This window comes from Lichenostomus cassidix, chromosome 13 (genome assembly GCF_008360975.1).
Source record: "Lichenostomus cassidix isolate B80296 chromosome 13, HeHo_3.0, whole genome shotgun sequence".
Taxonomy (NCBI): Eukaryota; Metazoa; Chordata; class Aves; order Passeriformes; family Meliphagidae; genus Lichenostomus; species Lichenostomus cassidix.
Window position 1 is genome coordinate 8,176,941 of NC_139494.1, and position 15,220 is coordinate 8,192,160.

The 15,220-nt window shown below is 46.4% G+C and overlaps 1 protein-coding gene across 6 annotated transcripts in view; it reads left to right on the forward strand.

Annotated features, from left to right (window-relative positions):
- The first annotated feature begins 2,190 nt into the window (after nt 1-2,190).
- Nucleotides 2,191-15,220, forward strand: part of ACSL6 (acyl-CoA synthetase long chain family member 6) — a 62,044-nt gene continuing 49,014 nt past the window's right edge. For 3 of the 6 annotated variants that reach the window (XM_085073516.1, XM_085073510.1, XM_085073509.1), the window contains exon 1: nt 6,616-6,761. In XM_085073516.1, the coding sequence (XP_084929642.1) occupies nt 6,713-6,761 (49 nt within the window). In that variant the 5' untranslated portion in view covers nt 6,616-6,712. Of the gene's footprint in view, nt 2,269-6,615; nt 6,762-7,039; nt 7,147-7,272; nt 7,343-15,220 lie in introns of those variants that run through there. The other 3 variants (XM_085073513.1, XM_085073514.1, XM_085073515.1) reach the window with 3 other exon arrangements.

The window sequence follows — 15,220 nt, forward strand, 5'->3', positions numbered from 1 at the left end:
CTCCACCTAAAGTTGAGGAGTTCCTAGCTTTCGGATATGCTCAGGTCTTGGCTTTGTCCTTTACTTACCTTAGAGGTGTGGCTCATGAGCTGCAAGCTGAACCACAATACCTGTATTTGTCCATTATCTAAACCCAAAGAGAAGAGCCTTTGTCTAGTGAAAGCACAAAGGTCATTACAGTGTATGTTTATATTTATATAGAGGTTGAAGCTTTACTTCCAGTCTGATGGAGGTCTAACATAATTTCCTGCAGCAGCATTAAGCTCTTCTGGGCACAGCATAAGTGTGACCAGAGCTTGCTCTGCTTTGTTGACAGATCCTTTTGGATTCTTTTGGATTCGAGCTGTGAGTATGTCCTCTAAGCCAGAAGAGGTTAAGCTGAATATCACTTATTTGCTTAATGTGATTTCAGCATAGCTGGCACGATGGTTTATGGGATTAAATTACTTCTGTCCAACTCTGATATCTTCATTTGTTCCACAACAATCATAATAGAACTACTCATTTTCTCCTTTCGTACTGTCACGTAAGAAGAGTGGGTCTGGGATTTGGGTTTTTTCTCAAAACTCTCTTTTTGCTTTGTCTTTGCTGCTGGGGCAGCAGCAGAGCAGCAGTGGCACCTGTGCACTCCTTGCATAACAACACCAGAAGTAGTTCAGAGAGTTTATGGTTATGAACAGATGTAAACAGAAACCAAAATAACAAACTAGGTCATTATACCATTTCTAATCTAATGCCTGTTGGTATTTCTGTATTCTCAAAATGAAATACTATATTTTCCTACTTTTTTTCATGGTCAATCAACTGAGTTTTCCTGTGAATATTTGAGTACAGGTTTTGTGTCTAGCCTTTTCCTTATAACCATGAAGATTTTGGCCTTAAGGTTATGGACTTCAGCTAACAGTCATGCATAGGTGGAATTTTATGAAATTAATGAGACATACAAAAAATTTGCACTTGGTAAATTGCTTCAGAGTTCAAGAATTGTATTTTTCTGTGTGTATATATGAGAAGTATTTACTGTGAAAGTTTAACAGATCAAAGACATTAATTAGTGCTATTACAGAATGCAGTGAGACCTTTGTTATGCCAAGTGTCTGGAGTCAAACATTAAGAGCGAGCTCTTGCAGCAGAAAGTTTTTAACTGTTGGAGTCCTGAGGGCTCTCATGGGCTTTGGTGGCCCTGACCAGCCTCACCTGGGCTCCTGCCCACACCCTTCCTGTGGGCACAGGAGACCATTTAAGTCCAGTCCCAAAAGCTTCTTCCTGCCCTGCATTCCAGAATGCTGGTCTCCAGCTCAGTCACAGCCATACAATGGCTGTACCCTTGCCATCAAGGTAAGATCACACTGACAGAAATGTAGTTTAAATGTGAGCTGCTAGCAAACCATCATGCTTTGCCAGCTGATATGAACAATATGAAAACTGGGAATGCTTTAAGCACCAATGTAGAGGTCAAAAGAACTCTTTCTGTTGGGTGGAGGGAATGTTTACCTTTGACTTCAAAGGGTTGATTTTGTCCATTCATTTAGCTCAAATATCTTTCTCTAAATCTTCAAGGTGAGGAAGGTATGGAGACCTGGTACCATGTAGCATGTTTGCATAGCCTTCAGCAGCAATTGGAACCACTCTCTTGGCTATGAGATGCAAAACAGATTTATTGTAATGGTAGTCCTACCTCATCATCAGGATTTGGGCTGCCAGATAGCACTGATCTGTGTGCTGGCCCTCTGGTAAACAAATCCTGTGCCATCCCGAGCACCCTCATTGCCTCCAGCCCTCAGTCAGAGGGCCACAACCATCTGTATGAGATGACCATTGGGAAGTATGGGGGGGGCTCATCCTGGAGAAAAGGCATCTCAGAGTGGACTTTTTCCCCTCTACAACTCCCTAAAAGGAGGTTGGAGCCAGTGGGGTTGGTCTTTTCTCCCCCAGAACAAGTAGCAGGACAACAGGAAACAGCGTCGAGTTGCTTAGATGGGTTATTAGGAAAAATTTCTTCAGGCACTGTCAGAGGCTGCCCAGGGCAGGGGTGAAGTCGCCATCCCAGCAGGGATTTAAAAGGCGTGTGGTTGTGGTGCTTGGGGACATGGCTGAGTGTTGGGCTTGATTAGCTCAAAGGCATTTACTAACCTAAACGGTTCTGTTAGTCCAGGTGCAGGATGGACTTCATTATCTTCTCTTCCACAGGTAGAAAAAGATAAAATGGGGGAAAAGGAGGCTGGTGATGAAGCAGAAGACAAGGAAGGAGCAACGGCATCTTCTGGGGTAACACATTAATAACTGTTGCTATCTCTAATATTGGCAGTAATACGGAACACAGTGGGGAGTCCACCAGAACCGTCAGTGGTTTAATGGGGTAGAGAACGGGTTTGTTAATTAATTACGATAATTACTGCGCTGACGCTGTCCGTGGTGCTGGAGGTGTCGCCTGAGCCCTCGGGGACCAGCCGAGCCCTGGTCCCGGCCGCGATTGTGTCATTCTTGTTCTATTTGAGCACACCCGAGCAGGTGAGCAGCCGCTGGGAAGGGCTCGAGCTTCCTGTGTGATGTCAGCCTTGGGAGGGGTCGGAATAGCTGAGGAAAAAGTGAAAGATGCCTGCAGGGCTAGACGGAAAAATAAATCTGTCTTCCTCAGGCATGTTTTTGCATTCCAGGTCTAAAAGAACTAGCTTAATGTTCATAAAGTGTACTGGAAAAGTACCTACCTTGCCAACAGATACTTGCGATATTATTTGTCATAAATCTGTCAGCTGTAATTTTAGAAAGTTAAAGTTAAGAAACTAACTCAGCTGCGATCCCCAGGCAGCCAATTTAAATTCACTTTCGTCCAGAATGTAATAATACAGTAAAACAGCTATCTCAATGGCAGGAAAATCCACGATGAGAGAGTTCACACCCTTCCACTTCTGGGGAAATCCAACCATGAGATGGGAAACCACAGACTTTGCAAGTTTCACTGCTACCAAAAAGAATTTCTTCTAAATTGATGACTTGCCAAAACCTTTTCACGCCCTTATGCTTGATAAATTGGGTGACTGTAGTGGATAAGGAATTGGCTGGATGGTCACACTCAAAGAGTTTTGGTAACAGTGGTGACTGGTTGGTCAGTCACCTCTGGGTTGAACTGAAATCCAAAGAAAAGATAATAGAGAGGACTCCTGGTGTAAATACAACCTTCAAAGAAAAGCAAATTGAAAAAACACAGGTACAGAAAGCAAGGAGCTTTGAACGTTACCAAAGGGAAGGGGGGTTTCTGCTCACTAGCAAACAGACAGGGCTGTTTTGGAGCTGGGCGTGTTGTGGTTTGATATGAGACAAGCTCACTTGGCAATATAAAGCTCCAAAGAAACACTGAGATATGATGGAAACAATTCAAACATCTTTGTGATCAACACAAAAGGAAAGCTGAAATAGCTTCCTGAATAGGTATGATCTTTATTTAGCAGATTCTTGCATTGATTCCATCAATAAATGCTGAGTTTCACAAGGGAAGAATGATCTTTTAAACATCATAATTCTGCAATGAAACAATAAAGGGAAGACAAGGTTATAATCATAAGAAACCAGAAGGGCAGACAGCGCTGCTACTGGAATGTGGGGGAGTGCTGAGTCACTCTGCATTAGGTGCTGCCATAGTAACTATTTACCAGCTGGTTGGGAATGAGGAGAGACTGCAAAATCTGAAATAAAAAGCATGTAAATCACAGCTTGAAATGCATTGCATATGCTTTTAAAAATATTTAACAAAATTGAATACTTCTGAAGGGTTTTTTATATCAGTAATACTTGGGGCAAGCAGATTATATTGGACTCCTGAACAGACACATAAATGTATTCAAGCAAGAAATAAACTGATTACTTCCCTGCTAGGCTAATGTCATTGTACCTAATTGTGAGAACAAGTAGGAACCTTTTTGTACTCACAGAGGGAGCAGTGCCTGATGTCTATAACCCAGCCCAGGCTGTGATGCAAACAGAAGATGGGGGTTCTGGTAGTAACAGTTTCTGGGGTGAATTGGAAAACTTTGCATACTTTAGAGAGGTGTAAGCTCAGATGCCTTGGCCAGTTTTTTCCTGATGTTGCCCTCTGCTCTATTAGGAAGGTTACTGTTGGTGGTGGCTTAAATATCTTGATGGCTGAAGGTCCTCTGCAGGAGAGATAGCTCTGGTGCAGTAGCGATTTGGGGCACTTCTGTGAATCATAATATTCGGGGTGGTTTCCTAGCATGGAAAATTTCAGCATCATTTTCACAGGTGTCTGTCACTACGACACCTCCAAAGGCAGAACATCCACTACTATTATGCCAGTAAGTGAGAGCATTTAAACTGCTGTTGAGGTGTGGACAAATTCAGAAAAGTGTAGGTGGGCTTTTGATAATCAGTTTAGCCAAGTTTGCCTTGGACTGTAGTTACAGAGAAGGTTTTAAAGTCAAGAATTACAGAAAGGTTTATGAGAACTCTGCAAAGAGGCAGGAAACTTGTGGTGAAACACAGGAAGTCACTTGTCTTTTTTAATCTCTGTAGAGTGTGGAGGAGCTGCTGCAGGAGATGCTGAGGTCAGGAAAGCTCTGCTTTGCAGAGCATAGGCAGACACCTCATGGCTCCCCAAAGCAAGGGCATGGAGGTCCAGGTGGGATTTGTTGTGCCAGTAGTCTTCACTCCCATGTTAGATGAATAAAAGGTGTTTCCAGGATTCATTGTGCTACTGCACGTGCAGATCTGTTTGCATAAATCTGCTTAGGGAAGTTTTGGGAGCTGGTACTCTTCAGCCAGTTTCCTCTGGTCCCTCAACTTCCCTATGGAAGTATTATTTTTAAAGGCCCATCTCAAAGATCAAGAGATCCCAAGTCGTAGAACAATTTGGATTGGAAGGGACCTTTGAAGGCCATCTAATGCAACCCCTCTGCTGTGAGCAGGGCCATCTTCAACTAGATCATATTGCTCAGAGCCCTGTCCCACCTGGCCTTGAATATCTCTAGGACAATTTGTTCTGTTGTATCAGTTAGCTTCAGTATTGTGATTCCCAGCTAACAGAGATTTCAGGAGCCCAGAAGCAAGGCTCAATAAGTGACACTGGTGGTTCAGGGAGAAGTCTGGACTTGCTTAGACATGGGAACTGTATGATCCAGGTAGCCTGCAAAAGATGAGACACTCTAACAGCCTTGCAACACAGAATTTGCCGCAGGGAATCAGGTAAAAACTGGGGTAGAAATTGCTTTTCCTTCTCAAGAAAGTAGGCTGTAGAAATAGGCTACAAATGCTCTTAAGTAAAATAGATTGTGCAGTATTTAATGTATAATCTATCTGACTCTTAAGCAAAATAGATGGCAGTAGAAATGGTTTTGCCAAGTCCTATTTTATAGCTGATTGATTTTATGGCACTTGAAGGTGTAGTTGAAGTCCCAACTGCTTCAGAGGCATTTATTGTGAGAATTGCAATCTGAGGAACCAGATACCGTTCTTTTTGATTCCCAGCTCACTTGTTAGAGTGCTTGATGATGGTTTCCTGCCTTGAGATCATGAGTCTAAGAGGACAAATAGCCCTTGACTAAAATGGACACGATGATTTTATAACAGCTTTCAGGAGTGGGCAGTGGTGACTCTAACACAAATTACATCAGGTTTAATCAGCTGCTGGGCTTCTGAACACAGGAAATTTTTTTAAGTCCTTCTCATATTGAATCAGAAGGAAACCACATGGTGAAAAAATTTTGCCATGGAATGGAAATTCTTCATTTCCATCTGCTTCATTTTCACCTTTAAGAAAACCAGAAGCTTTTATTTCAAAGGAAATGTGTGCCCTGCACAGCTGTAAACATACCTGAATTGGTGCTAATTCCAAGCAAGGAATTTTATTGATGTATCTTGGCCCATGTTCCCAAAGAGTTAAACAGCTGCATATCACAGCTTGGAGTAGGCAGTTCTGCCTGCTGTGCAGACCTGCCATGTTTAGTGACTCAAAAGGCTGGATAAAAAGACAGCATCTCTTCTCCCCTTTGGCACTCCCATCCTGTTTACCCCACTGGCACTGTGATTCCCAGAGGGATGCAAGATGTGTTCTCACCACTGGTGCAGCCCTGTTAACGCCTTCTTCTGCAAAGCCTTTCATGTACCATGGAGCCGAGAGATTAGTTTTTTTACAACTAGCTTGTTCAGGGAACAGTCACGAACACAAATCCACTCCTCTCTCCGTGTATTTAGTATCACACACAATTTGCCTCCTTTTTTTTTTTTCCCTTCAGTAGCCACGAGCTGTATGATGACAAGATGTCTAGAGGCAATGCCGAGCTGTCTCTGCTGATGAAGCGGGGTGTGTTTCAGCATCTCTGATTGTCTTTAGTACCATACCATTCTTGCAGGTCACCGGCCAGCAGCAATTTCCTCGGCCAAAGGTGAAAATAAAGCCATAAAGGAGTAAGTTTCTCCCCCTCGCCTGCCTCCCCGCTCCCCCCGCCGCCGCTCGTGGGTCTGAGGGGGCAGGGATGCTCTGACGAGCACCCGCGCACCACCGGCAGCATAGCCCCTTTTAGGAGGGATCTGGAGGGCTCAGCAGCATGGGGAGAGGAGGAGGGTTGCTAAAAACACCGCCCTCCGCCGGGGGAGCGGCGGGGAGCGTGCGGGGCCCGGCGGGGCGCGGCGGGCCGGGCCGGCGGGGTGCGCAGTGAGCGCCGCAGTGCGCGGAGCGGGGCGCAGGGGCCGCGCCGCAGGGATGCTCGCCCCGCTCCTGGGCTCCGCGGGCTCCGGCTGGCTGCTGCTGGGTGAGTGCATCCCCCGACCCGCCTCGGCAGTGGGGGCTTGTCCTCCTCCCGCCCCGCTCCCTGTTTCCCCGCTCCCTTTCTCCGCAGCGGGCAGGGATCCCCTCCCCGCCCCGGCACGGTAGTACCAACCCGAACCTTTCGAGGCGGCCTCTGGGCCTGCGATCCGGCTCCCCATGGCCCGCCCTGCGCTGGGATAAAGGGTATTCCAAGCTCTTTAAAGGGCAGAGGCAGGCGGGAGCGGCGCTCTGCCTTGGGGATGGGATGATGCTCGGCGCGATGCGTGCGGCAGAGAGCCGCTATGGCAGTGGTGCAGAGACCTCAGCGGGATGCATTACATAATTTCTCTCAAATACTCCTGCTGGTTTACTCCGCCGGTCCATCTCCGGTAAATTTGTCGGGGCACTTTGTCTGTAGTGGGTATGTGAAACAGGGCGGCGCGCTTGGAGGGGTGTGTGCGTGTTGAGAGCTGTTGGACAGAGGGTGATGCTGGATCCCATTGTTTTGTGGGCAGGCAATGACGGTTCCAAGTGGGTCTGCATTAGGAAATTCTTGCAAGTCTGAAACAGGAGGATTTCTGTAAGGTATTTAAAGATTCATCTTGAATTGCTCTGCTGTGCCAATTTGAAATCGAGTCCTTTGAATCTGTGTGAAGTGTCTTTCCTAAGGAAAGGTAATGTTCAATGTCTGTGCTATTTCCCCCTTTATCTATCAAAGAGCTTCCTTCTAGACTTCCAAGGAGAAGTACAAAGGGGAAAATGGTTTTAAAAGACAGCATTTTAGCATCATTAGGTAAATGTTCTGAAGGGGAATGTTGATAATGGAAAAGATTGTAATTATCTCTGTTCGTGTATACTTGCTGATTTTGATTACGAAAAAGGATGTTTCACACTGAGGGAAAAAAAAAGGGAAGCTAAAATTGCTGGCCTGAATTTTGCCTCTGAAAATATCCTGGTGGCTTTCATTAAAGGCAGTGGCCTTACAGCTGCTTATATCAGCAGCTTGAATCAGCTGCTTTAGAGCTGTAGCAAAACTCATGCAATGAAATTATGGCCCAGAGGGAATTACATGGGTGAAACAGAAAGGATGACTTGGCTGGGAAGCTGTGGGCAAGTGTTTGTTTCAGTATTTTGGGTCCCAAGGCCCCAGGGACTGCTCTGAGCCTCATTACTGGTTGCACCACGCTTGTTTATGATGACAGGAGGAGAACAGGACCCACTGGGAACAGGTCTCCTGTGTGAGTTCCTACCCTCAGACCTCCACATCCACCCTGCGGTATTGAATTCTGTGCTTCACATCTCAGTGTTTCTGCTGCGTCCCAGCTCCTCTCTCATGTGCATCTGGCTATCCCAAAGTGTGTGTCTGGGGCCTCACTTTATTTTAGTGTGGACATGACTTTAGCCCAAGGTTTCTCTCTGCAGAATAGGTGCCCTCAGAAGACAGAGGTGCTGCTATTGCCTTTTGCAGTGGCACTGGGATGTAAGCCACCATAGGTCATCTCTGGGACATGGATCCCACCAGAGAGCCAATGGCTCTGCCTGACCTGGCAGCATGGCACCAGCTCAGCCCTGGAGCAGCAGTTGTTGCTCTCATGTCTGATTTTGGCTTTCTCATCCCATTGGTCACCACTCCATGTTGCAAAAGAGTCACTGTGGCTTCACTGATTTAGTGAACAAGAGGCTCCTTGGCCATTACAGCCCAGTGGAGCACTCTTCTTTAATTCAAATTAATTTCTGCACCATTAGAAAAGTTTTAACAAGTTGAGAATGAGTCTATGATGTTCACCTCAGTGAAATAATGGTAGAAGCCAGTGAAAGACAAAGCCAATTATTTCCTACTGTGCAGTCTTGGATGGTCTGATGAATGCAGAGAGTGGTGTAGTAAACAAAACTAACAACAACATGGATTTGCACATTGCTGGTTTGGTTGAAGTAGTACAAGAATCCAGTTTACCCCTTGAATCTCTGGGATTTCCTACCTCTACTCCTCCACTCTTCTCTAGCATGTGGCTGCAACTGTGAGCCTCTTGCCTGCCCTGTCAGTCCTGCCTTACATGAAAGGAAGGCTTTGCTCTCTTGCCTCCTGGCAGCAGCTGGAGGCCAGGCAGGCACCTGCACCCATGTGTGGAGGCACAACAAGGGAAATCTGCCATCACATTGTCCCTTCCCACCAGCACCAGTGCATCTCCAAATATTTCTTAGTGCATATTTGTGAAGGACTGGGAGGTTCATCTGAGGTCACAACAGACTTGTGCAGTCCTGATTCTGGCTCTCATGCTGTGACACAGGAGTCCTTGGTGATGCCCTGAAATTCAGGTCTCTGGATAAGACACATTTTCTGCTGTGCTTTGTGTACAGAGCAGATGCCCAAGGCTGCTCAGCCCAGCCTGTGGAGTGGCAGGTGCTGCACAAGAGGCAAAGCCCATGGTATTTGTTGAGGTATATTTAGTTGCTTTTATTCTCCATCCCTCTATACTGCTCCACTTGAACAGTTGCTAGATACTATCAAAGTGGAAGAGTAGATGCATTTGGATTTCCCTGCTCCCTCAGAGGAAAAGACAGGACATAGCAATTTTTCTCTGCTGCTCTGGACTAATCCAGACATTTATTTGATTCTTGTCTCCACAACAGTACTGTAGATATTATTAATGTATTCAAGTAATAAAAAGAGGAGAGAAGCTTTGAAGACAGATGGTAAACTGAATTAATTGAATACCCTCAGAAATAGGAAAGCTGACTTGGGAGTGAGCCAGGAAAAAAGAAATACAACATTATATCAGTAAGGGTATAATTGCCCTTTTGACGTCACCTAACGCTGCAGAGCACCAGAGGGTTTAAACCTTTCATTGTGAGTACATTTCTGAAAGCACTTTGGGAGAAATACCAGCATCTTCTTCCTTCATCACAGCACAGTTGCTATCAGCACCTGGATCTCTTGTAGGCAAGTCTGGGTGAGATGAAAAGAGATGGTGGGTTACGTGACACAGAGAGTTACCTTTTGATGGGTTCACAGGCATCCAGGGCAGCTCTTTTCCCGTGGCCTTGCTCTTAACTTTGCTCCATTATTTCTTCATACAGACCCAAATAAAAGAATCACCCTCTTTCTGATCAGATATCAACAGGAAAGAAAACCATCTATGAATACATTCTTTTATTTTTAAGTGCTCTGCATACATCCTTTAGGGATGGGTCAATACAAGTAATGAGGTTTTTTCCATCACTGCTATTTCTGTCTCTTGTGCTACTGTGCGAAGCCAAAGCCCTGCAGGTCCTTGGCACCAGGGACCCATCTGTCCCTGCTGTTATCCCTGCAGGGCTGCTGGTGCCTGGAGCAGGGACAGCTCGGAGGAGGGACAGCTCAGAGCTCACTCCTGCAGCTTGCTGGCCTTGTCCCCTCTGGAGAAGGTACAGGTGGTCCAAAACACTTCATCCTCCCACCTATTTTCTCTCTGAACAGAAGGGCTTACAGAATTTGGGAACACAGATACCCTCTTACCCTGTGAAAGCACTCAAATACAGTGGTGAAAGGTGCATCAGAGAGCACGTGGCTTGAAATATACCTGCAAAATCCATGAATCTCCAGGGGGGACCCTCATGCTCTTTTCCATGCTCTACTGCATTTTGCTGTGAGTCTTGCTTGGCTCTCCAGGAGCTTTTTTTCCCAGACATGCTGATTCAGAGTCTTTGCAAGTCCTTTTTGGAGACTTCAAGGAACTGAGCATTGATACCATACAGCATGGTACAGGTAAATGTTTTGCTGGGCTCGGATTGATTGTACAATGTGCCACCAGGACACACTGGTGACAAGTCATTTACTGTGTCAAATCTTCCTTGCACCATAAATGTCACAGAGCCTCCAAGGTGACCTGAGGCTGGTGGGAAGGTGGGTGAGGAAGCAGACCAGGGGCTTTGCCTCATTCTGCCTCTTCCTATACTCTGTATATAGGAAAAATTATAAATATTTTACCATCCTGCTGGAGACTGCACTATGGAAAACATGATAGCTGGTGGTGAGAAAGAGTAAGACACTGAGATGAGTGGGAATTTTTAGTCAGGAGAGAGTTTCAAAGCCACAGGAGTAGCTCAGCACCTACTGCCCAGCTCTCTGCTGCAGCCATGCGTCATCACCCTTTACTCACTGCTGGGGCTTTTACAAGCAGTGATGTAGATAGAGTGTGTAGCAAATACTTTGGGAAAGTGTGGTTGAAAATGCAGCCCCTTCTTGGTGTGGGCTGAGTCCACTGCAAGGTTTTGGCAAGACCCCATGGTGATTCCCCAACAAACCCCAAATTAGTGCTCACTGTCCCTCTAACTCCTCTGTCAGTCACACAAGGGGTTTTTCTGTCTTATGTATTGTGTGGGATATTCCACTCTCCTAAACACGGAAAGAATCTAAATCCAACCAACTTGTCCAAGCCATTTTCTTCTGCACCACAGGAAGAAATTCTCACTTGTCAAAAAAAAGTGTGTCATTCAGTGGAAATCACCGTTTCTCTAGGAAAGCCCCAGTTCAGGGAGGAAAAGTCTTTTTATTCAGACCCATGTGCCATGGTGTTGCAAGACTGCAGCTCACATTTCCATTTGCTCAACGAAGCGGCTGTGGTGGTGTAGATACAATCTCAGAGACATCACATGTGAACTGCAGTGAGGAGTTTCCTCTCAGCACTGCACAGTCACGCTGCAAAATCCGTGCTGGATGAGTTGGTTTCTTTGAGTAACGGGCTCCAAAGGCCCCTGGGAGGTTTTTAGGTGGCTTTGCTCACTGAGGTCAAGCATGTCACTTGGCCCAGGAGCAGCAATTCCAAATGCTGGGTTATTTGGAAAAACAACAACCCCAGCAAAGGGTCTTTTGTCTGACATTGCCTGTGGCAGAGGTGGGTGGTTACCTGTGTAAGTCCATCTTCTAGCAGATAAATTCCAAAAGAGCCTTTGCTGCTCTGGCTGCTGAGGGTTTTGATGATAGCGAGAAGGAGTGGAGCATCAGTCTCACACCTGGGAACTTGGATGCTCTGCCTGAACACCTGAGTTTGTGTTTTGACCACAAAGGAAGGACAGCCACATCAAAGCTATCAGGCACATCAGTCACTGCAACGTGACTTTCTTCTGTGCAAGAGGAATTTTAGGTTAGATATTAGGAAAAATTTCTTCATGGACGGGGTTGTCAGGCACTGGAACAGGTTGCCCAGGGAAGTATTGGAGTTGCTGGACCCAGAAGTGTTCGAAAAACATGTGGATGTGGTGCATTGGGATGTGGTTTAATGGTGAGTTTGGCAGTGCTGGATTAACCATTGGACTCGATGATCTTTGAGGGCTTTTCCAACCATAATGACTCTGTGATTCTGTAATTTCTAAGATACAACTTTGGGTTGAGAAACAGAAGTGCTGAGGTGGCAGGGACTTGGTGTGTGGTGCCACGTTAGCTGATCCTTCCACAGAAGTGTGACTCTCCCTGCTGTAAACACACTTTTATTTGGGAAAGTTCTAGAAACTACAAAATCTTCCAAGTGTCCTCTCAGATTTGCTTATGACTAATCCAGATCCTGCTTATTTGGATGCCAATATGATGTCTCAGCCAAGCTATTTGTTTTTCCCCCAGTGTTTTCACCCCAGACAATGGCACAGCCTCCTCTCTGGGACTGTTGCCCATGTGGCAGATCTCTGCCCCGTCCTGTCCGCTGCTGGGGCTGTGCTCCCTCTTCAGCCTGGCATCCTTTGCCTTTAGAAAGGATGTGTTTTTCCTGCTGCTGAGAGCACGGGCAGTGCATGGATGGGTGCAGAGGGCACTGCAGCTTGCTCTGGGCTGTTGCTTGAGCTGCTGTCGGACAGAAAACTGTGCACAGCCTTCCCTTCCTTTCCTGGGCAAGCAACTGTGCTTATTCATGGCTGAGAATCAAAGGGGCTGACATGACCTTTCCTTCTCCCACCAACCATTCAGAAACTGAGGCTGAGTTGCCCCCGTGCACGAGGTAGAGCAGCTCCTGGGCTGTGCCCACCCATGTGGGTTGGTGATGATGCCCGAGGAGGGACTGGGGATCAGGAATAGCCTCCTCAGGGAAGGGTCAGAGCCACCCTCCCCTTCACCTCCAGAGCAGCAGGCAACTCCTTTCCAAGGGCTATGTAACCCCTAAAATCAGCTTCAAGGGCCATGCTGACACTTCTGTGACCGCTGGGGTGTCCCACTCGCTGCTAGATGGCCCCAGCCGAAAGCCAGAGCAGGGAAAGCACCGAGGTGTTTGCTAAGCTGGGATTCCTTTTTTTTTTTCCTTTCCAAGGGCAAGTATGAGCTGGTTGGCGGAGGAATCAGCGCTGAGATTGCTAAAATGATTTAATCTACTCTTTTTTTCCTCTTTGAAAAATTATCTAGAAAAGAGTCAATCATTCTGCTGTTGATTGAAGTGATTTGGAAGCAATCTAAGCACTGAAATTGCAGAAGAGGATGCAGACTTAACGTCTTTTCTGCAGAGAACAGTATTTAGCTATAAGAAGTGGAGAGAATATTGTTTAGAGCTTGTTTTAAGATTTGCTGCAATGATGGAGAAAAAAAAGACAAATATATTAGAATCCCTTTTGAACTGTTAAATGTGCTTTGTTTAGTATCTCAAATACAGCTCAGTTTTAGATAAAACCTTTCTCCATTACTCCAGGGGATCTCCTTCAGAATTATCTTTTTTCAGCCAAATGTTCAGATAACTCCTTGGAGCTGAGAGCAGCCTGTGGGCACCAGCCTGTGAGCACCAGCTTGTGAAAGGTCACCCAAGCTGTGTCAGTGTCCTGATGTCCCCTGAACCTTTGCTCCCCGTGGGTCTCCCTTGCACACCCCACTCTTGCTGCTACAGGGCAGGGATACCTTCCACTATCCCAGGCTGCTCCAAGCCCTGTCCAACCTGGCCCTAAACATTTCCAGGGATGCAGGGGCAGCCACAGCTTCTCTGAGCAACCTGTGCCAGGGCCTCCCCACCCTCACGGGGACTCAGGGTTTTGAGGTGCCGGGGGAAGGCATCCCCAGTGACCTCCTCCCTCTGTCTCTTTGGAATACCCGCGTCCTGGTTTTATTCTGCCTGAAAAGGGTCTTTTTGTGCCGCCTCCTCCGGCCCGAATCTCCCGCAGCTGAGAGGCTGCTGAGGGTGGTGTGATGCTCTGACCTGCCAACAACAATTCAGGGCTGTGTTTCCTTTCGGAAAAGGCATTTGCATATCCTCTATTCACTTTATTTGGTTAAATACATTTGAAAAGGCAAAAGCTCTGGGTCATTGAGACCGAAGAATGGGCTGTCTGGGGGCCTCCCCCACCTTAACCCTTTGGAACCTTGCTCCAGCCTCTTGGAGAATTAAAATACACGGAAAAGCGGATTTTAAGGCTGTTTTTGCAGCAGGGAAGGCAAAGAGGCTGAAGATCGGGAAAGCCCTGACAGAAGTCAGCTAAAATGTGCCATATACCTTTGAACTGAAAATTAGCTTATGTGCAGCCACAGACAGACTTGCAGAGAGTTTGCAAAATTTAGCATGGACAGAAATGTCTTCAGGGTGACTTGAAAGTACTTGTGAAAACAGGAGAGCAAAAGCAAGTTACAGCACTGTCAGGCACAGAAAGGTGCAGAGTGCTGCAGGGTGTGGGATCAGCAAAGGGAACTGCCTAGAAACAAAAATACAAATAACTTAATTGCTGCTTTAGTTAACAAAATAAATAAAGAACACTGAACAACAAAGATCCTGAAACATAAACCGTGTGTTTTAAAACATTCAAACAATGTAACCGCTTGTTATTACTGTCAGGAGAAAAAAAAAGCTTTCAGCAAAGTATTTCATTTGGAATATTTAAGGACATCTCAAATCACAGCCCAACCACAGATTTCTCAAACACCCTCCATGGGGTGATGCCAAACCCCCCTTCTCCCTCATTTTCCAGCACAGTGCCAGGCCCTTGCTGCCAGGGGAGCTGGAGCTGGGTGTGGGACAAGGCTAGGGGCTCTGGCTGGTGGGTGTCAGCCCTGCTGACATGCCAGGGTGCAGCAGGGACCCCCTTGGACGGGGCCGGGACATGGACCCCACACCTCACTGTGTGCTGCACCCACCACGCTCAGCTGCAGTGTGGAGACTGTGCTTCTGGATGCCTGTAAAGTGTTTGGAGGGTGACAGCTGGGAAGAGATGCATAAGCAATAAATTCATCATCCTGGGTTTATTTTTGTTCCCTTGCCATCCACTGGAATCCCTGCGGTGTAAGGAAATTGAGGGCTAGAGGGAGAGGAGACAGAAACGCTTGCCCAGTAACATAATATTAATGTTCCTAATTGTTGAATTAATCCTCTGTTCATGCTGTATGCTTCCTTCCTGCTGCTCTTTTGGAAGTGGTCAAAAATATAGGCTGTATAATCATAAAAGCATAATATCTGACCAAAATATACAGAAAAGAAAAAGAGACCACTAAAAAGAAACACAAGGCAGTAAAGTTCCCCTTTCTTACAC